The sequence below is a fragment of the Callionymus lyra genome, chromosome 14, assembly GCF_982586985.1.
Source record: "Callionymus lyra chromosome 14, fCalLyr1.hap1.1, whole genome shotgun sequence".
In the NCBI taxonomy this organism is placed as follows: Eukaryota; Metazoa; Chordata; class Actinopteri; order Syngnathiformes; family Callionymidae; genus Callionymus; species Callionymus lyra.
The window spans coordinates 14,650,246-14,672,649 of record NC_141831.1 but is presented as its reverse complement, the minus strand read 5'-3'; the positions used below and the strand labels follow the sequence as shown (position 1 = coordinate 14,672,649).

The 22,404-nt window shown below is 35.2% G+C and overlaps 1 protein-coding gene across 2 annotated transcripts in view; it reads right to left on the bottom strand.

Moving 5' to 3' along the window:
• Positions 1-22,404, bottom strand: part of gabra3 (gamma-aminobutyric acid type A receptor subunit alpha3) — a 125,806-nt gene that overhangs the window by 32,862 nt on the left and 70,540 nt on the right. For both annotated transcript variants that reach the window (XM_087806658.1, XM_087806659.1), the window contains exons 4-5: positions 16,023-16,090; positions 1,019-1,239 (exon numbers count right to left, since the gene is read on the bottom strand). In XM_087806658.1, coding sequence (XP_087662784.1) covers positions 1,019-1,239; positions 16,023-16,090 — 289 coding nt within the window. The remainder of the gene's footprint in view (positions 1-1,018; positions 1,240-16,022; positions 16,091-22,404) is intronic.

Sequence of the window (22,404 nt, the reverse complement as noted above, 5' to 3'; positions counted from 1 at the left end):
ATAAAGACTTGTTCAATGTTTTTACAAAACAATTTCTCTCTTCCAGCTGTCATTACAAAATAGACATTACAGAATAGCAGTTTGGAGGTATTTGGATGTTTTTAAGTGTTTCTTTTTTCAAAGAAAGTAAAGTATACACTGGGAGCATGTTTATCCCGTCCTCGTAGCATGTTAGCCTTTAGTTTCTGCTACAAACAAGCTTAAAATATAGTCTTGTTTAATGTTTTTCAGAAAACTTTTTCTCTTTTGGAGATGTCACTACAAGATGGTTATTACAGACGAGCAGTTTGGCGCTATTTTGATGTTTTCAAGTGTCTTTTTGGACGAAAGAAAAGTATACACTGAGAGCTCCCGAAATGTTTACCCAGATTGTTTCCTGTCTGTGTATCATGTTAGCCTTTTAGCTTCTGCTACAAAGAAGCTTAAAATAAAGACTTGTTCAATGTTTTTACAAAACAATTTCTCTCTTCCAGCTGTCATTACAAGATGGTCACAACAGACGAGCAGTACGGAAGTATTTAGATGTTTTTAAGTGTCTTTTTTCAAAGAAAGAAAAGTATACACTGGAAGCATGTTTACCCCGTCGTTTTAGCATGATAGCCCTATAGCTTCTGCTACAAACAAGCTTAAAATAAAGACTTGTTCAATGTTTTTACAAAACAATTTCTCTCTTCCAGCTGTCATTTTAAAGAGGGACATTACAGAATAGCAGTTTGGAGGTATTTGGATGTTTTTAAGTGTTTCTTTTTTCAAAGAAAGTAAAGTATACACTGGGAGCATGTTTAGCCCGTCTGTGTAGCATGTTAGCTCTTTAGCTTCTGCTACAAACAAGCTTGAAATATAGACTTGTATGATATTTTTCGCGAACAATTTTTCTTGTTGTGATGTCATTACAACATGGGTGTTACAGGCAGGCAGTTCGGAGGTATAAGTAAGTAAGTAATTTGTATTGAAGAAAGAAAGAAAGAAGATAGCTTTTTCTAGCGTTAAGTTCTTTGCTTTCTTGTGTTTTTCTCACCTCATCGTGTAGAGAAGCGTGCCGTTGTCCACCAGTCGGAGAAGTTTGTTGGGCGTCGTCATGTTGTGCGCCACGGATTTCTTCCCGTTGTGGAAGAAGGTGTCAGGAGTCCAGATCTTACTGGCCAGGAGGTTGTTCAGAGGTAGAACCTGCATGGGGCCGTCGAACTTCAGCCTTTCGTCTCTCCAGCTCTGACGAAAGAACACGTCTATGGTGTACTCCTGCGAGGGGGAGAGAGGAGACTGTTTATTTTCTGAACTTTAGTTCCGTGTTATGTTCTACTCCACTGGATGGTCCAGATTTATGCCAACCAAATGTGTCCCCCAAGAACCTCTACCCATATGCATATAATGAAACGGCCTCGGATCGTTCTCCTGATGTACAACCACTTACTGTAAAATTCAAACTGTTCCGTCGAGAGGATCGTACTACAGTCATCATCTCGGCTGTTTACATACCCCGGAGAGTTCGCACAACAGCTGTCCAGAGTGTTCTGTATAAGACTATCACGGCTACACATCCAGAGGGTGTTTTCATTGCGGCAGGAGATTTCAACCAGGCCGACATGAAAACAGTTGTGCATCCAGGCAGGGGAACTGGAGGGGGATGTAGGGGGTCAAACACACTGGGATTGGTCATCATGAACACTTGGATGTTAGTCACAAAGACTTAAGGTTTATGATCCTAACGCTGACTCGTTCATATTTCACACATTTATATGCAAATAATGACATCATCTGCAAACATTCCAACCTTGTTCACTATATCTAATGCTTTGATCGGGTTTTAACAGACCAATAGGAGAATTTCAAAACAAACTGATGTCCACTGTGATGGCTGTTGATATATGTATATTTATAATATTGACAATGTATTGACATTTTAATTTGCATAGCTCCGAAATAGAAAAAAATGCTTCTAAGTCATCTTTTTCTATATAAATCAGGGTCTTGTTGTGTAGTTTTTTCTTCTTCTAAATGCAACAGCCGTCTCTGTCCCGCTCTCGTAAAAAAGTTACCTTAAAATAATAGAAGGATCTCTGATAATAATAAAAAATAGGCTTTAAGGCTAATGCATGCAAGTAGAATGATTAATAAAACGGACAAAATGCTTTTATCGATAAATAACTGTCTCTTTATTTTAACAGTTTCGGAAGTAGTTATGGTTGCTTGTTACTAGTTAGTTAAAAGAAAAGTACTGCGTGTTGTAATGACACATGTATGTGGGGAAAAAAACAAAAAACCCAGAAAAAAAGGGTAGTATGTCACTTTAAGGGATTACAGGAGTAGAAAATATATAAATAATTCAAAGCTAGAATGAAACACATGGTCTCTGCATTTACTTCTAATAACTGCAGCCATGTGTGCACAATTACATATGCATTCGCTACAGAAAAAAAAAGTTTTTAGCCATATGTAGTCATATTGAATGCAATGATCCATTCATTAAAATATTTTTCTTTCAGAAAAACCTTTGTTTCTCAATTCTATATTTTGCCTTTATCAAGGTTATACTGATTTAAATAATTTAATGTATTCCTTTCTAAGCTGCTCCAGTTTGTCAGATTACCAGTAGGTATAAATATAGAAAAGAAATGGCCCCAGACCTCTGGCTCCCACTGTGAAGACATAAAAATATGTTCTGGATCTGCCCTCTGTCTGATATATTGAATCGTCTCACAGTCCAGTCCCTTTTATAATTATTGCAGATCTGGGCCAACGGAGTCTTGCCAATACCAGTAAAAGTGATCCAGCGAAGTCAATAGTGGACCGTCTGTCTGGCCCCGGCTCAGTCGAGCGGTTGTTTGTTTATCTTGGACAGGAATCCTCCTGTTAAGACAGGGACTTAATTCGAAGATTGTCTACACTTTTCCCCCATTCCGATCTCTCAATCTCCACCTGAAGCCAAATGGTGTAATCAGTTCAAATGCCAGCTGGTGTTCCTCCAGGGAAGCAGTGATTGATTTCTGCATGACGGCAGACCCGAGCTTCCAACACAACACCCGGTTTTCAAAGCGGCCTTTTCAAGTCAGCGGCCGTAAACACAGACGACAATTAAACAATTATTAAAGGTTGGTGTCAGTTTTATGGTGATGCATGTGGAAGTAAAAATATGATTCTGACATTTGTCAGCCATAGATTACAGAACAAAGTACGTCAGATGACACATGCTTTTGAGATTCAAACTGATTATTTCAACCGATAATTAATTTCTGGGGCTTGAAGTCTAGGTCGTTGCAACACTGTCACCTTAAAGCAGATTATTTGATGAGATTAAGCTTCAATATGATTTCTCTATCAATCATTTAATGTATTATTATTTTATTTTTTTCGCGTTCGCTATTAAACAACCCTTAATATACGCATCTATGACATATACAATGCTGCTTTAAATTTCTATCCAGTTAGTTATCTTATTATTTACATCGTTTTTGTTGTATTGTTAACCATTAAACATATACATTTTTCACTTTTTTTAATACATCCTGCAAAAAATAATCAATAAAAGGTGTTTTATAATATCAGTTTGATTATAGCCTTTGGAACAATTATTTCGATGTACTAAAGATTAAAGATTCTCTTTAACGTTTTATGGACTTCACAAAAGCGATACATTATTTTTTACTGCACTTTATAAAACTTTATAAAACACAGTTTTAAAGTATCTCACGATTGATCAAAAAATGTCGAAATATAATCTGTGTTTTGTGGTAGAAATATTAGCCGGAAAAACGCTTGACTTTTCCTTTGATATTGTTTATTATTCAGATTTTTCTTTTTAAAACATATTTACCTGTTTAATTTAAAGATCTCTATCACAAAATTATCATTTCCGTTTTGTGCTTTTTTGGACTTCTGTGTAGTTTCACTTAGGATTGAGGCTCCTTTTGTTCACTTATACACATTACTTAAAAAAATGATGTTTGATTTAAACTATAAAAAAGTTATGATAATGACAAAATAATGTAATGTTCTTTATTCCTTTACTATATGCGGAGAGAATAAGATAAGAATTCTACGCTCAGTAGCAAGAAAATATTAATGAAGAATGAAGCTACAACTTTCCTCCAAGAGAAAGAATTAATTTAAGCTTCACCCACATTAAACTGGATTAAGAATCTTCGTGTCGTTACATCATTGTTGTTCTCAAGATCCTTTAAAGCTTTTTTTTGCTCTTTTATTATCCAGATGTACTGAAATGACCTGTTTCAATAAGACGCTTCTCTCCTCTAAATCTATTATATTCTTCATAAAACAATCTTTTAACGCCGTGTAGATTAGTGAAGTTAAAATCCCTCACCAGCCCTGAGCAGACGCGAGCGTCTACTCATGAATAATAGTCTTAATATATTGAAGATAAACATTGTTTTATGGACGCTGGGAAAACATTTGTTCACCAAAACATAAATGCTGCTGTGAAACTTCCACACTTCATAAAAGATTTTCTCTGATACCCAAATGACAAACAAAACAGATTAAGTTGTTTTCCTTGAACTTTAAAACATCCTGAAGACACTGTTGTCCCATTTCATCTGCATCAAATCAATCTAAAGGGAAAAAATGTTTCCCCTGCTTACGTTTTAGGTTCTTTCAGATGTAATGTAGAGTTTTCGCTACATCGTACTTTATGATTTACAGGTTTGTTTTGAGACTCGGTGACAACAATGTTCAACATATTGTCACAGTTTACCTCAACGTATTTGTTCTTATATATATATTTCTGACCATGTGAAATGTTTAATGACGACTACATACTAGAGTAGTATCTTACAGGAGTGTTGATGGTTAAATAGTGTTAATAATTTGATAAAAATAATAGTTTAAAATTGCACTTTTAATCCTAACAAACAACAACTATCCTAAAATCTATGACAATATTAACTTGTATTAATAATAACTATATTATAACAACAACTATCAACACCCAAACAACAGCAATCATTTAGATTACTTTTAGTCAACATTTTTAACAATAATTATTCTAATAAAAAACATCTTAATAAGTAAATGTAATCCTAAAGACAATAACAATAAATTACACAACTTGAAATTAATATTTAATCCTAACAACAATGCTTCTACTTATACACAAAAATAATAATTTACACAACTACATTTAAATTAAGGTTGATCCTGAAGACAACAACAATAAGAATAAATAACACGACTAATAATGAACATTTTATCTTTACAACAACGATCATTTACACGACTTTTAAATGATATTTTATTACAACAACAACAAGTATTCTAACAACAATAACGGCAGTAATTACTTATACAACTTAAAATGAAAATGTATCACAACAACAATAATAATAACAAGTACAACTTATAATCAAGATTGTATATATTCATGACTTGAAATAAACATTTTATCTATCAACAACAATAAAACTAATATTAATAAAAATACTCTAAACACAAATATGTAGTTTATTTCTGTCAACATTTTGGTTCTATTTTTTTTTTCCAGATATACAAGATATTTGCTTTTCTTCAGTTAAAAAAACATGTTATATTGAGTATTTATTTTACTAAAGTGAAAACAAAAGAGTTTTTTCCTAATGATAATCTGTTTTTATTACATTTAAGCTTGAATTGTTTGCTCTACTGTGAAGTTAAGATTGTGGTTAAATCCTGAATGCATGGATTTAAACACTTCTCTCAGAGTCAGAATCCAAAATAGAGAATCAAGAAAAGGCTTAAAGCGAAGCTATAATGCTTGGACTTGAGCGGCGAGAGCAAAAGAAGGAGACTATGATTACATGTGAGCCACAGACAGAGACGCAGTAGACCAGTCGGAATTAGTCTCGGAGAAGAAAGGTGAAGCCATGTCAACTGGTGGGAGGCCCCGGGGCCAACCTGGGCAGCGGTGAAGTGATTACATTACTTTTGCCAGACGGGGGAACAGTTATTCCCTGGACTGAGCTGGAGGAGGTTATCATGCTGGCTGAGCTAAAACTACACCTACATCCCGCTGCTGCGTGTCAGGTGCACAACAATCCTGCTCATGTCAATCTCCAAGTTTTCACTTGATATCATCCTGGCTATAGTTCACCCACAGTTTGTTTGCGGTGGACATGGTGATTTATGGATGCTGATGGGACGTTGCATCACACTCCGGAATTCATTTCCACAAGAGGGAGCGCGGGGAAGTTGTCAGACTCCATATGGTCGGCAGGAGCTTGTTTTTTGACGCGCAAATCTGTCGCAATCATTTATGAGGCTCCTTAACAACATCGTGACTTGCTCATCCGATGTACAATGTGATTAATGAAAGCTTTATTAATGCCTTAGTCTCCTGTAGGTATAGCTCTTATCCTCCCATAACCCTGGAGTGCAAGGATCAAATAGATGGAAGGATGGCTGTCAGAGAATGACAACCTCAACTCCGATCTTTCTGGAAACTGACAAGCTTATTAAAGAGTCAACTTATAAGAGAAAAAACCAAACAATATTTGACATCCTACTTGCTGCCGGACTGACCTCAAACATTCCAACTTTAATCCGTTACAAGTCCAAACTGGTTCTCATATCTGGATCTTTTTATTTATTTTTTTAGAATAAAGGGTTTTTGGTTTGTCAGAAATACATTTATTCCTGAGAAGCCTACTTTAAAATGAGGGAACAAATTGATATTCATCCTTTTGTCCTTGGTTTCAAACAAATGTGTATTTTTGTATTTGTTATTTATTCTGATATGACCTTAGTTGACAGGAAATATACGTCTATGAAGTTAAAACGGGTGCTACTCGTGTACTCGCAACTAACTGCAATCAACTTGTATTCATTCAACTACACATTCATACTCATAATCCATGGTACGCATGTGTAATTGAAGACTTGTAGTTGTGAAAAACAAAACAAACTAACTTGGACTATATTTTCCAAGTGCATGAGTACAAGTTACTAAACACAACCTCTTGAATCTACAGGTGTGAGTCACAGATTGAGATGCTAAACTATTAACTAGATACGTTTTGGATTTATTGTCTGAATACGTTTTGGATTTATTGACTGAATCGTTTTGAATTTATAAAATTGGTACCTTATGGATTTATTGACTGGACACGTTTTAAATTTAATACTGGATCCATTTTGGATTTATTGATTGAATACGTTTTGAATTTAAAAACTTGATAAGTTATGGATTTATCGACTAGATACGCTTTGGATTTATCGAGTGGATACGCTTTAGATCTGTTGGCTGGATACGCTTTGGATTTATCGACTGGATATCCTTTGGATTTATTGACTGGATACATTTTGGATTTATGACTGAATACGTTTTGAATTTAAAAAACTTAATATGTTTTGGATTTATTGACTGGATACGTTTTGGATGTATTGACTGGATATAATTTGAATTTAAAAACTTGATACTGGATACATTTTGGATTTAATACTGGATACTATTTGGATTTATTGACCGAATATGTTTTGGATTTAAAAACTGGATACGTTTTGGATTTAATACTGGATACATTTTGGATTTATTGACTGAACAAGTTTGGAATTTAAAAACTGGATACGCTTTGGATTTATTGCTTATTGTTAACCCACTAGTGACAATAGGTGAAAAAAAGGATGATTTCTATTAAGGTTAATGTCAAAGTTTAAAGGCCAGAACTAAGAGAAGGTTTTTGCTCGAAAAACTTAAATAAAACCACAAAACTTGGTGGTTGAAAAGATCCAGGAAATCCTCCAAGATGTAGTCTGGCGTAATTAGGACATATAAACTTAAATATTTCTTTTTACATGTCAAATATTACAAATGGAGAAAAACTGTTCCTGTATTTATGAATGTTATTATAACAATGTGATGAAATCCGTAACATTATTTTCCCACCACTCAGATGCTAATGTGGAGTGGAGAGGTTGGCTCTCAGCATCATCGGTTCTTCATTTTAATGACGCAAACCTGTCGAGCAGCCAAGCTGGTCTCCTTCGGATTTTATGGGTGTGGATAAAAAAATCGTCAAAAAAAAAAAAAAAACCTTCTAGGAGATTTAGACTTCATGATTAATGGACTTTGAATAGTTCTGCGACTCTAATGAGTTTCTTAAAGTCTCCGTATTCTCATGAAGAGGAATTAATCTGACTTAGAAGTGAATCCAGGGCGATGTGATTGATGCGGTATCCCCGGGTTCACCCGGAACATTTCCACTAACCTCACTTCTATTCTGATCTCAGACTTGCTGTTGGATACGGCGGATTTGTTGCCTACATTTTTTAAAAACCCATTGGCTGCGTGCTGGAGCTCCTCCACGAGCCCACAGAGATTTGGAAATGAGGTGAGATCAGACTTTAGCTGTCGTGTTTGGTGGAGCGAGCGGCGGCTCTGACAGTCGGAATGGTAGACTTGTCAAATACCACCATGAGACGACTAAATGTTCCTTGACACGAGTGAATGGGATGTCATGAATAAACCTGAGCGCGGGGCGAAGTAAGAAGAAGGAAGCTACTTACGGCAGATCAGCATCAAGATAGTAACCCACATACCGGAGTTGTGCTGTGAGAACCGTGTATAATGATGTAGTCGGCTCCGTCTTCCCCCCCCAGAGAGTCATGGATTGATGTTTGGATTAACGGTTATACTCTCATTACACATTGATCAACCCTCTGTTGTCGGGCATTCAAAGCCAGATGTTCTGTCTCGGGGTCCTGGGAGGAGCGAACAAGTGGCCCTTAGGGTGGGTGAGATGCCGACGTTTCTGGGACACTTGATATGACAGCAGTTTGTAATTGGAACACAGGACGTCCATGATATCATTACAGAGCCAATGGTACAGACCAGGGCTGGCCAATTCCATTTACTCAAGGGCCACTTTATATACTGTTGTAGGCTTTTTAATGTGTTGGCTAAACTTCAAATAAAATGTAAAAGAACTAAAGGACTTTATGAATATTGAAAGTCTATAACTCGAAAAATAAACTTATTTTTAGAGTTATAGGCAACCATGTATGTTCAGTTTAATGTAGCAACTGGAACTTGGTTGTCTTCGGCCAAAAAACAACAACTTAAAAACATTAAAATACCTAAACACTGAGTCGACGTTGAAATTTGAATTACGCTTTAATTTGATGGCATATTTTATACATTATACTGAATTTCCCGAAGGAGATCTCCGGATGGTTTAATAAAGTCTATCCATCCAACCACCCACCTATGCATCCATCCATCCATCCATCCACCCACCTATGCATCCATCCATCCATCCATCCATCCATCCACCCACCCATCCATCCATCCATCCATCCATCCATCCATCCATCCATCCATCCATCCATCCATCCATCCATCCACATATGCATCCATCCATGCATCCATCCATCTATGCATCCATCCATCCACCCATCTATAAAACGCTGTTATAAATGACAACAATTATCAAATAACTTTTGATTATGTTAATAGAAATCAATTTAATATAATATTTTTTGGATACATTTTCTGCTCAGCCACAATTTCAAAATTAAACGTGTATGATCTCTATACAGGACAACAAATTGTGGAGGAAAACGGGAGAAGAAAATATCTAGAAGAAGTGACTACATTACTTACTTACATATGCCACTAATAAGTAGTGATGGTCTGATGAAGCTCCATGAAACAGTTTCATATTGTTTAGAGGTCAGTAGGTGGCGCCATCAGTTCAAAAATTATGGGTTTCATTATGACAGTTGTAAAAAAAACAAAGGTAAATAGTGCAGAGACCGCCACCTAGTGGGCTCTGATAATAATGACAGTGTTTCATGAAGCTTCATCAGAACATCACTTCTAATACGTATCCAATCCGTGAAGTCAACTAGTCAACTAGTCAAAATTCTAATAACATTTTTTATCATCTAAATTGAACCCAAAGGAATACTTTAGCATTTAGTATCAATGACTATTACCTCGTCTACAGCATTGTCAGCCCTGAATGCATTTATTTATTTGTAATATAGTGACAAAATATTTAAAAATAAATGTAATTAGTGTACTAATTGGTGTAGTAGTAGAGTTGAGGCTTTATATTTTTGAATTAATACATTTCACGAAGAATTGTGGAAGTCAGTAAAAATGTATTTAAAGCAGCAATAAGTATGATTAGAAATGTAGTTCTGGCTCCCCCAGTGTCAGAATTGTGTAACTTCTCACCTCTAACCCCATTGTGTAATGAATAAAACCCTCAGTACTAAAAACAAACAGAAACTAAAAACCCTGAATCTGAATATTGATGTGGACACTTCACTAATAATGAGATCCTGTCTTCACCGTCAGGTGACTCATATTCAAGATTTATTTTTAAAGTTCACTTCATTATATGGAAGTCGATTAAGAAAAATAATAATCCTGACATTTCTCCGACTGACCTTTAGGTTTTACTTTTTCTTTTGAGAAAAACCAACCAAGATAATTGTAACGACTCATTTAAAACTAGTACAGTGAGACCGCTTGAATAATGAGATTTATTTTTTAATGACTTAATAAATGAATCCACAGGGAAATCATTTTCTTTGGTAATAATGGTCCTGCGTTTCATTTGTATGTTCTCAGCAGTTAACTGCAGTTTTTATTTAATTGCAGGGCCTGGAAAGTAATCTATTAAAGCCCAGTTAAGTCTTTGAATGTGAAACTTTCTTTGCTTAAAGTTTGTTCATCCATGAGATCACCACAGGATTATTCTCCTTTTCTTTTTATTGACCTATAAAACTGGTATTATTTTGGTTTCCCAGGATTCCTGATCTTGCATAAGATTGTACATAAACTTTGAAGCTTTGGAACTGGTGAACTAGAAAATAAGATTATGCAGTTAAAGCTCAGGGTTAGCGTTTCTATTTGGACACATTTCTCGCCCGAGAGTCAAATAAAAGATCACCTGCGTGAGATGCCACACACATTTTATGTCAAATGATTGAAGCACAAACTGCATTTGACATCTTAACTGAAAAGGGTCTGATGTCTTTTTGACACCTTTTATGGATAAATTTGTACTGAAAGCAAAGGTGTTGCCCTTGAGCAAGAGAAATATTGCGAATGTTTAGAATGTTACTTTAGATCAGACGTTCTGAAACTTGATGAAAAATATTATTTTAAGGCAAGAAACTCTTAAATATTTAGTAGCTATTGATAGATTATAGTATGAGGTCAGCCTGGGGGACTATTTTTGGCACTTATAGGGTTAACTCAAATTTCACTTATTTTCTATGGAAACTGATACACAAGTCTATATTTTATGCTCATTTGTTTCAGACTTTTAAAGTACAATAGAGTTATAAACATGAATTACTCCTAATATCGCTAAATAGACAGTAACCTGAAATCGCTCTGGAAGGGCTTGCGATATTTGCGAGTATTTCCGGTGTTATACTTTAAACGTATTTCACAAAATTGCGTAAAATAAAGAGTTATTTAATTATTTCCGGAACAATTCTTCTTGTCGAGGCTTCAACACAATATGGAACGTTACAGACAAGCAGAATGGAGGTATTTTAATGTGTTTTTGAGTGCGGGCCAAGCAATAAAACACAAGAAAAAATACAATTTCGATGAAAGACTAGCGTGTGACCCCTTCACAACACGACATGACCTCTGCTGACCCCTCGAGCAATTGAGTTTCAGACCTCCTGGGCAAAAGAAAACAAAACTTTGAGTACTTTATTGGGTCAGTTTGCCTTTTTGCTCATTGAGAAACATGCAAACACAAGGATAAAAACCCCCGAAAATTAGCTGAATCCAAGCTGACCAAACTCAACAAAGGGGGCGGGGGCCAAGTGTTAGTCATCTTAATTGGCCCATTCGGTCCACAAGCTGTAGTAATATTAAGTAATACATAATGCATTTGTGGTGTAGATAGTTTGAGATTAAATGATCTAACTATTGACACCATTTAGAGATAAATACAATTCAAACAAGTTAACTAAAAATAAACTTAATAAGAAAACTAGTAAGACAAGTGCAGTGATTATTGAAATAACTGGATGAATTCCAGTCTGGATTAGACCTGGGCAAAGTTCGGCCTAGGGGCATATGGGGCCACCATATATATATATATATATATATATTTCAAACAAGGTGCCTTTTCATCATACATCATTTTTTTCTTCATCCATGGTTGTGAAACATCCCTTGAAAATGCACTCAGTGCCATAAATGTACACACCAAGAGTACATATGTAACGAACCTGCTCAGAAAACACAACTTTCCTCATTCGTCCTTTTAATGCGGCTCGCTTGATGCACTACTGTTATCATGTGTTACCTCACCAATGATTGCGCTGAAGTGCAAATGCCAACGCCGTGTTCCCGGAATACCAAACACGTCTGGAGTCTTGACAACAATGCAAACAAAACATCTGAGCCAACGCCGGGGAAAATGTGAGATCCGGGAGACTTGTGAAGTGCATTAAAAGATAAGACAGACTTGTCTGTTTCAGAGTGCGATGCTTCCTGAGGGATAAAACCTTATTATCTTTTGAGGCCAGTCTTTGGGGAAAAAAAACAACAAAAAAAAACTTAAAAGAGAAACACTTGAATCCTCCGCCATGTTTATTCTGCACGTGAAGAGGAGAAACACACTGTGGCCGGCAGGAAGGATTGATCCCCGTCTGGCTAATGATCAGTGATATCCTCACGATAAGTACCAGACTGTGCGATCTGAAGGATCCGCGACGTCTTCCGATGAAACGTTCAAATTGCGGGAGCTATCGTGAACCCATTCAATCTGTAACAAGCGTGTTTAGAAAAAGGTTGTGACGGCGTCACTGCAGACAACGTATAAAAATAGGAATTATTATTAAACTTTGGTATCGGCAAAGACCTCCCGGTGACCTCACTGTCTTTTTCCGAAAAACATATGGCTTTAAATAGCTGCCGTGTCCTCCCCGCTGTCACATGACTGCTCTTTGTGCTACAGCCATTGATTCATGATGGTGCCAAGTGGAGCATGCGAGGAGAATCAAACATCGGGGCTAAAATTGAACCCAGTGAAAACCCCAAAGGTGATCTGAGCTCAGAGGGGGTTGCCAACACTTGGCGGTACAATCGTGTGAAATAAAGAGTTACTTTGTTTTTTTTTGTCCCCTCCAACAGCATTTGACATCTAAACCGAAAAGGTCTGTTTCTATGGGTGTATTTTTTTTCTTACAGCCAAAGAGTTGCACTGGAACTAGAAAAAAATAAACAATAATTAGGGTTTATAATGCTAGAAAAGATCATATGTTTTATAAAAACATGATAAAAAATATTGTTTTAATGATTGTTTTTAATGTATTTTTAATATAAGAAACTCTCAAAAGTTATTGATAGTTTATCGTACTGGATCTTTCTGGGGGCCACATGATATTTCAGGGCCCTTCATTGGATGATGTTTTTAATGAGGGCCCGTCGAACGAGGGAATCCATAACACAACAAAAATATAAAATTTGGATAAAAGACGTGAAGAAAAAAAGGGCTAAGTCTAAGTGGCTATAAAAGTTCAAACAAAACTCAAGTGATGACAAAGTGCAAATCTATCCATCTAAGGTAAGGTAAATCCATCCATCCATCCATCCATCCATCCATCCATCCATCCATCCATCCATCCATCCATCCATCCATCCATCCATCCATCCATCCATCCATCCATCCATCCATCCATCCATCCATCCATCCATCCATCCATCCATCCATCCATCCATCCATCCACCCACCCACCCATCTATCCATCTATGCGTTATTCCCTTTGATCGATGCTCTTTATAGTTGCACTTTGTCATTCCTTGACTTTGTTCTTTTGTTTGCACTTTGTTCTTGTTCTTGTTTTGATGAAACTTTCTGTACTGAACAGGAAGTTTCCTCAAGGAGATCTCCAGAGGGATTCTAAAGTCAATCTATACATCTGTTTAAGCGCTTTGTGACCCTGGTCTGGAAAAGCGCTATATAAATAAAAATGACCTATTTACTTACTTACTATCTTTAATGTGTAGTGACATTTTTACTCTCATCTTTGGCCCCCCCATTTATGGGATTTGGTACTCATTTATTTTTCTTCTACGTAGACCTGCGTCACTGCTAATGCATTCAGACTATTTTTTTTTTTTTGCTGGAATAAAAAGCTGCTTTTCGAGATCATCCATCCTGCGGCTTGCGTTCCAACACAAGTTAGCGAGTCTCTACATCACCTGCAGAGAGAGCTTATGAGTTTGAGCGCAGCCTTGTCATGAGTTGACGCGCTTCTCCTGCGAGAGTGCGGGAAATACTAATTTCACTTCATCATACAAGATGTCTAGTCAGCTCCGAGAGAGAGAGAAGAAAAAAAACACTCCCTCAGTGCTCGGCAGTCAATTAGAGCAGCACCATCAAATATGTCAACGGCTGCAAAACATCGCAGGACAATCTCAGGCTTCTGTCGTCAGAAGGAGGCCATTCTTGGCGTCATTTCCTCAAGAGAGATGCAACCCTCGTGTCCGAGTGAATCAATATTTACATTATTTATAAGTGTTCAACTGGACATGCCTGTGAATTCTAGATTGTCATATAAAAGCCATACAGTTACTGAAGCTGTTCTTATGGACAAAAATAAGATTAAAAATCAAAACGTTTCATTCAAGAGGAAATCATTAGTGTCAAGAGTTGATTTTTCTAAAAGAGTAGAGATCATTGCATATTTAAGAGCGGTTGGCAATGTCCTTTCAGGGAATGATTCATATTTAATAAAAGAAAAGAACTGGGCTCAACAAGGTTTCAAATCTCTTGTGGGAAGTGAGTGGGATGGTTGTCAAGGCTGCACAAGTGAGATCATTTTAGTATGCATTGGTAAAGAAAAGAGCTTATGTGGAGATTTTTTTCTTAAAGTGCGATCGTTGGTCGAATCTTGTTGATTAAAAGATAAAAAAGGTCAATATTTTCTTCAAGGTTCATAGTGGTGGAGGTGTTGTTTAATTTTAAGAACACAAATCGAACTCCAGGGTTAAAACCGTTCAACGATAATTTGGCTTTCTAGTTTCCTTTAAGGCCAGGATTGATAAAATACTTCAAATTTTTAATTAATCAATTTTTGTTTGATATGTTTTAACAGTCAAGGTTCAGTTTTTCGGTTGTTTTATGATTTTGTGTTGTGGTCTCTTGTTATATGCAGCCCTTCATTTTCACTTGTAATGCAATTTTATTTGTGTTTTTGTCTTCTTTGGATTGTGTCATTTTGTTGATTCCTCTACGATCAAAGGTTCAAATAAATAAATAAAATATATTTAGAAAAAAATAAACAATAATTAGGGTTTATAATGATAGAAAAGATCATATATTTTATAAAAACATGATGAAAAATATTGTTTTAATGATCGTTTTTAGTGTATTTTTAATACAAGAAACTCTCAAAAGTTATTGATAGTTTATCATACTGGATCTGTCTGGGGACCACAGGATATTTCGCGGCCCTTCATTGGATGATGTTTTTAATGAGGGCCCGTAGAACGAGGGAATCCATAACACAACAAAAATATAAAATTTGGATAAAAGACGTGTAGACGAAAAGGGATAAGATTAAGGGGCTATAAAGTTTCTAAATCGAATGCTGAGATAATATAAATGTACAACATAACAGAGTATATGATGATGTCATCAGCATAAGGTAATATGTGTAGGTATAATCCTTTTTCTTTGTATCCTTTTCAGTACAGCAAGTTTCATTAAAACAGGAACAAAGAGCAAACAAAAAAGTGCAAGTGATGACAAAGGGCAAATCTATCCATCCATCCATTCATCCATCCATCTTTGCGTTATTCCCTTTAATCCATGTTCTTTATATTTGCACTTTGTCATCCTTGAACTTTGTTCTTTTGTTTGCACTTTGTTCTTGTTCTTGTTTTTATGAAACTTTCTGTACTGAACAGGAAGTTTCCTCAAGGAGATTCTAAAGTCAATCTATACATCTGTTTAAGCGCTTTGTGACCCTGGTCTGGAAAAGCGCTAACCAGATCTAAAACACAGATGTGGACATGAACGGGTATAAATCAAATAAACAAGAATACTCACCATGTCTGTGTCCGACACTGGCCCAAAACTCGTCACGTAGATGTTTGTCGTGACCTCTGTGACGCTCTCTGAAGCAAAAACAACAGAATAGAGGAACATTATTGTTTATTTATTTGTTGTTATTATTGTGTAGTATATCTGAAATAACAAAGATGGTAGTGGTTGAAAATCAATCGATAAATCCATAAAAATGAATAAATAAATAAAAATTCCGATTTATTTTATATTAAACTTGTTAATGATTCCAATTCCACATTCCATTTGGTCAATACTGTCAAATTTAAATCCATAATATTTTGATTTTTAAGCATCAAATCTCTTTTTTTTTAAGCAATTCCAAAAAAAACACCAATAAAACTATATATTTCCCGATCTATCTATCCATCTATCTATATATGAATGAATCAATTTATTTAAAGACAAATCAATATTACACTGTAGGTTCCGAAAACCTTTCTTTCAAATATTTTGATGCAATAAAGCTATCCTTAAAATTGCGACTGAAAGCTTTGGGTATCGTACAAAGTGAGAAAAAAAGATTGTTTTCTTTTTCTCCTTCAGTCGGAGAAACCATCGCTGTGAGCAGCTGCTTTACAAAAACATTAGCATTTGTTTGGCCCAACATCCTTTTGTCCACTTGAGCATAAAATTTGCTTTTCGGGCAAACTTGAAACTGTATGTTTGAAAAGAAGACCTCGGTTTTTAACCCAAAAATGAGTTCACTTTTTTTTTTTAACCTTCCTTGTGATCATTAAATGGTCTCCTTGGGCCATTCGACAGTAAACAAACATAACAGCTCAGCATTTCACTGACTTTGTGTTATAATGAGGACTTTATGAACAAATTAGAACCCCCAGAAGTAAAAGAACCTTTTTCTTCTCCTTATAAATAATAATAAAAATACATATATTTATATATATATATATATAATATATATATAATCCCTCTAGAACAACTACAGAATGATTAGTCTTATTGATATAATTAGCATATACAGTAGTTAACTTAAGTAATGACACAAACGGTGAATATGAATAAATTTCCCTCAGATATTAAGTACATTTTAAGTATTTCTTTCTGATATTTAAATAGTGAGCTTTCCTTGTGAAATTGACAGGGAATTACTCAAAGTTTTTTCAATTATCTTTTGGTCTGCTGCTGCTAAATGGCTAATGCTAATGCTAATTTCGTCTGTGGCTTTTATTAGCATGAATGTATATATTTTGTTTCATTTTAAGATAATGGATCAAAAGAGTTAATCAAACTGTATCTTAAATCCATTTCGTTTCATGATGTGTCCATTTGTTGCCACAATTTTTTCCACTAAGGTTAATTTTCACAGCGTACAAATAATAGTCTGCAGCAGTCAAAGTAAGTTAAAATAATCACAACAATTATCTTTTTTTAAATCATCAATTTCTTGCTGGAAATAAAGAAAATTAAAAAAAATGTAATCAAATTTTTATTTGTAACTAAAACAATTGTGTGTTTTTCCTGTTTAGATTTTCAATAGTTTAACTGTAATTGTACATTTAAGTAACCAACATACTAAATATTAAGCAATATTTCCAGGTACCAACGATACATGAACTGTTTTGACTTGTCTAAAGATTAAAGAAAAAGGGTAAATCGCCATGGTAACACACCACATTTGTCGCAAAAACTGTTGAACGACACGAGCCGGTGCGTCGTCTTCTTGCAACGCCGCGAGTGCCGGCGACACCGTCGGCCTCGATGGAAAAAGCATCGGCGCGGAAAGAATCTTTACAGCCGACTGACTGAGGAATGACAGTGTGTTGTTGTCGTCGTTGACCTCCAGGGGAGAAATATCGGAATTAAGTGACAACAATTAGATTTTGACTGATGTGCTCGTTTGCGAATCAGGCGAAAACCGAACAGACTCGAGATGAAAGCAACAAATGCTTTTCAGTGTCGACGTTGTTCACGATTAAGGTTAATTGTCTACATGTTTCTACGTGTTTGTTTAATGCTCGACTTGATAAGTGAATCGTCAACGTTTCCCATCAGTGGTTGGAACGGTTTCTTCTGCATGGAATTGATCTTTATTAGGGATGTGAGTATTTGGCTGTTTCGGGGTCACGATTAGGTTTAAATGATACAAGATGATTCAAGACGATTCAGATGATTTCAACATTAAAAAACATTGCCAGACAGATTTAAAAGACTCAAAAGATTCAAATGTAAAAGATTGAATTGAATTGAATTTTGAACCATTTTTAAACAATTAAAAATGATAATACATGGTTCTGATGATTCAAAAGATCCCAAAACGATTCTAACAATTCGAAAACACCTCAAATTATTTAAAGATTCATACAATTAAAAAATATTTAAACCACTGACACAATTCTAAAAAAACAAAAAAAAAGATTCAAACGATACAAAACAAGTTGAAATGATCCAAAAACAATTCAAAACAATTTAAAGAATACAAACGATTTGAAATGATTCAGACTATTTAAAAGATTTAAATAGTTAAATACTTTTCAAAACTATTAAAACAACTTAAACAATTCAAAATAATTCAAGTGATTTAAATGATTCCGGATTCTAAAAAGACACAAAACATGTTTCTAAAATTTGTCTCCTTGGTATTGCTCTTTGTTTGAGTATCGTTCTATAATTCTATTGTTTTTTGACATGAGTCATATTCTGTCAGGTGTAAATTTTTGGGTGTAAATTGTGTGCCAAAAATGAGTTTATATAAATGAGGGGCTTTGTCTGGTGAGATCCAATCACTGTCATGACCACATTTGTACACACAAGATGATTAAAAAAAAAAAAACACCTTTAAACTAACACCTAAAATGAATTTAAACGATTTAAATATCCAGATGTGTGAATCGAACCCTGATTGTACATGAGTAGAATCGCAATTCTTTGTTGTCCTTCAACATTAACGGCTGTTTCTCTGTCTTCTTAAACTTCTCCCTCTTTGACAAACTCTTTTATAAACTCGTCTTTCCCGTGCCAATGACTGTTTGTTCTCATTGTATCACCGACTTTAAAGTACACATTTGGCACGAGTGGCGGATATATCCCGACTCTTGGCCAAGTATCTATTACAGCTTGAGCTTCACATTCAGGAAGAAAAAAAAAACCAAACAATTTTGTTCTGGTTTCAACCACAACAAGGAAGTCAGAGGGAAAAGAACGCAACGCTTGATAACAAAAATGAAGCTTGTTTATATTTAAGCCGTCAAACATGACAGTTGAGCAGCCGTCAGCACTTCATAAGTAAATCTGTTGTGTTCTTTATCCTCTTTTTGCTTCAACTAGAACCCTTTGGCATATTATAGCAAAGCTTCCTGAAGAAAAATGTACAAGCAAAGAAAATATAAACTCAACACTTTGGGTTTTGAATATCAAAGGAAATTCTTTTCTATCCCGTTTCTTCTGTGAGTCGCTATAATGCTCGGAAAACATCGAGTGTGTTGAGGTAACGTTTGTTTATCATGGCTGCATATAGTGAACCTCCAGAGGGATCAATAAAGTGTATCTATCTATCTATCTATCTATCTATCTATAGTATCTATCTATAGTATCTATCTACAGTATCTATCTACAGTATCTATCTATCTATCTATCTATCTATCTATCTATCTATCTATCTATCTATCTATCTATCTATCTATCTATCTATCTATCTATCTATCTATCTATCTATCTATCTATCTATCTATCTATCTATCTATCTATCTATATGGCTGGTGAGCAAAAAGAAAAAAAAAAAAAAATTCGGTCCAAGATCTGAACTTTTTTAAGGTCACCTCATTCCATTGATGCGCCGCTATCCTGCTTCAAAGACGGACCATATGTTAGCATGACTCTGCCAGAACACTTTAAGCTTGTCGGAAAATTTAAAAAAAAGATCAGTGAGACACTTTTTCATACAGCATCCCAGGAGTGGGTGTCATTTTTGGAATGGAAATTTTTAACTTTTTTGCTCACTCACACTCGACGGGTCTGCAATCTGGTGAACCTCTGTACATCCAGGACATTGAGACACTTGGCCACCCATCAAGGTGGTCTAACAAAAGAACACAATAGAATCCAGTAGAAAAACCCGTGGCCTTATGTACAAAGAAGTTCTCAGATTTTATACTTAAAACGGTCATACACTTAAATCCAGAAAATGGTGCACGTACAAAAATATTCAAATGTATGGATCTGTGCGTGCACACAAATACAAACACTTTTCCTTTGTACATCCCGATCAACGTAGAATTAATCGCAGACTTGTTCGTCCCTTTCCACGCCTTTATTTAAATATTTAAATCATATTTAAATGACCCAGAGTCCATGATTTTTCTCTCCGCAATCAGAAAAAAAAAATTAAAACATGATTTTAAACTTGATTAAGTTTGCATTCATCCATTTTAAACATTTCTGACATGGATCACATATTTAAATTTCAAATTTAAAGTCCAGACGAGCTCTGGTGTAAATGTTTATATTTTATATACACAGTTATTAAGGCGAATAATTTATTTACAGAAATGATCAGGGGCTTATTTGAAACATCTTAAAATGGAGTTTAACAAGAATAAAACTGTAAATCAGTAACTTAAAGCACTGAGTATTGTTAATGAAGATGATCTGATCGTCTGAGCTTCATTTGTTATATATATAAGTTGTGTAGCTGCACAACACCCCCGCAAATTCGTATTACATTTATAAAATAAAAGCGTTTTGTTTACAAATCATGTGACGGTGTATTTATATAAGTGTGTTTTTCAAGGAGATAGCCCTGATCACATGATCACACGAGGGAAACGGGCTTCAGCTGCTTTCATTCTGCAGCTACACTTTGATAAAACTGACGTGATGTTGTTTCACAAGAACATCTGTGACTCTCGTAGAATGTGACTCTAAAGACTGATCATTTTATTGGTTATATTATAAAAAACAATCTTGTAATTCCTTAACATTTTTTTCTGAATTGTGTGAAATGGCAGATTAAAATAATAGAACATATTTATAAGTTTGTTAAAAATATAGTTTCCACTTGTGTTACTAAAAACACTTGTTTGTGTGTGTGTGTGTGTTCATTTTTTATGTAATATTGATAGTTACATTTAAATGTAACTCTGATGGAGGATCTGAGCAGTAAATAAGGTCGTAAGACACCTTCAAACTTGTCGGGAAGTCTGAACTTTTGAACGCTCTTTTTATTATTGATACATATGAACTTTGACGTGGAAAAGTATGTCCGTGCGTTTTTTTGTGCGTACGACCTCTTAGTACATGAGGCCCCAGAAGTCCCGGGATTAATGGTTACTGTCGTACGTTTACTGTGGCATTTTATAGATAACCGCCAAACTGCGTTTCATTACTTCAATCTGCTGATAAATCATTCTTATTGCCTGAGGACGGAGCAGAGTTTATGTCGTCTTCATCAATGGAGTTAATGAATACAAGCTCAGCCACAGTAAGAGACATTGTTTTTGAGTCATAACTAAACCTGAAAAATAGTCTAACTCGTTTTACACGTAGGTGTTATTTGCAAACATAATACCTTTCCTTGACAGCTGGGGAAGCAAACCGAGCGCACCTTCACTAGAAACCACAACCAAAATTTTCCCTGCTTCGAAGTTGGTTCTGTAAAAATATTCTTATTTTTAAGAAAAAACTATTGAATTCCTCTCTTCTAGTCTAACACATTTTAGAAATATTAAGGTAATACATTCTTCAGAATAAACTCTTTGGTGTCAATAACGTGAGAATATGAATAATGTATAAAATTAAGAAAAAAATGAGAGTTAGCCTATTTTTCAAGGTGAAGTTATTCCTGTATTCCTGTCTCTTATTCTGACTAATACCAAAATATATAAATGGCTACATTACAATAAAGATTTAAAGGTCTCGAACCTATTGTTTCAGACGACGTGCCATGTGATGTAGTCATGAGGTGAATTGCCATCTATGAATCCATGAATCCATGAGCAATTGAAATAACTAAATTATTTCGTGGCCAAGAATTATTATACATTATTTACCATGTCATGTCTGGGGCTCCGTTCATGTATGACGCTTCGCTAATTAAATATTACCTCAGGGATCAGTGATGAATCATATTTGCGATATACAACACAGGTTTAGTTTAGACTGAGTATCTGTCCTCACTACTAATGGTTTTTATTAAACATATGCTTAAAAGGCAAGAACCAGGAAGCTTTTTACATTCCAACCTCAAGTATAAACTCAGCAATAACCATCCTATTTAAAGCAGGGTATAGACTAATGCTATTTATTTGATTTGCTAACATCATTTTGCGTTGATTTAATATTTATTTAAGTTGAGTATCTTTTTTTATTTAATCGCAAAATCGCAGAATTTATTTTTAAGCAGGAAAGTGTG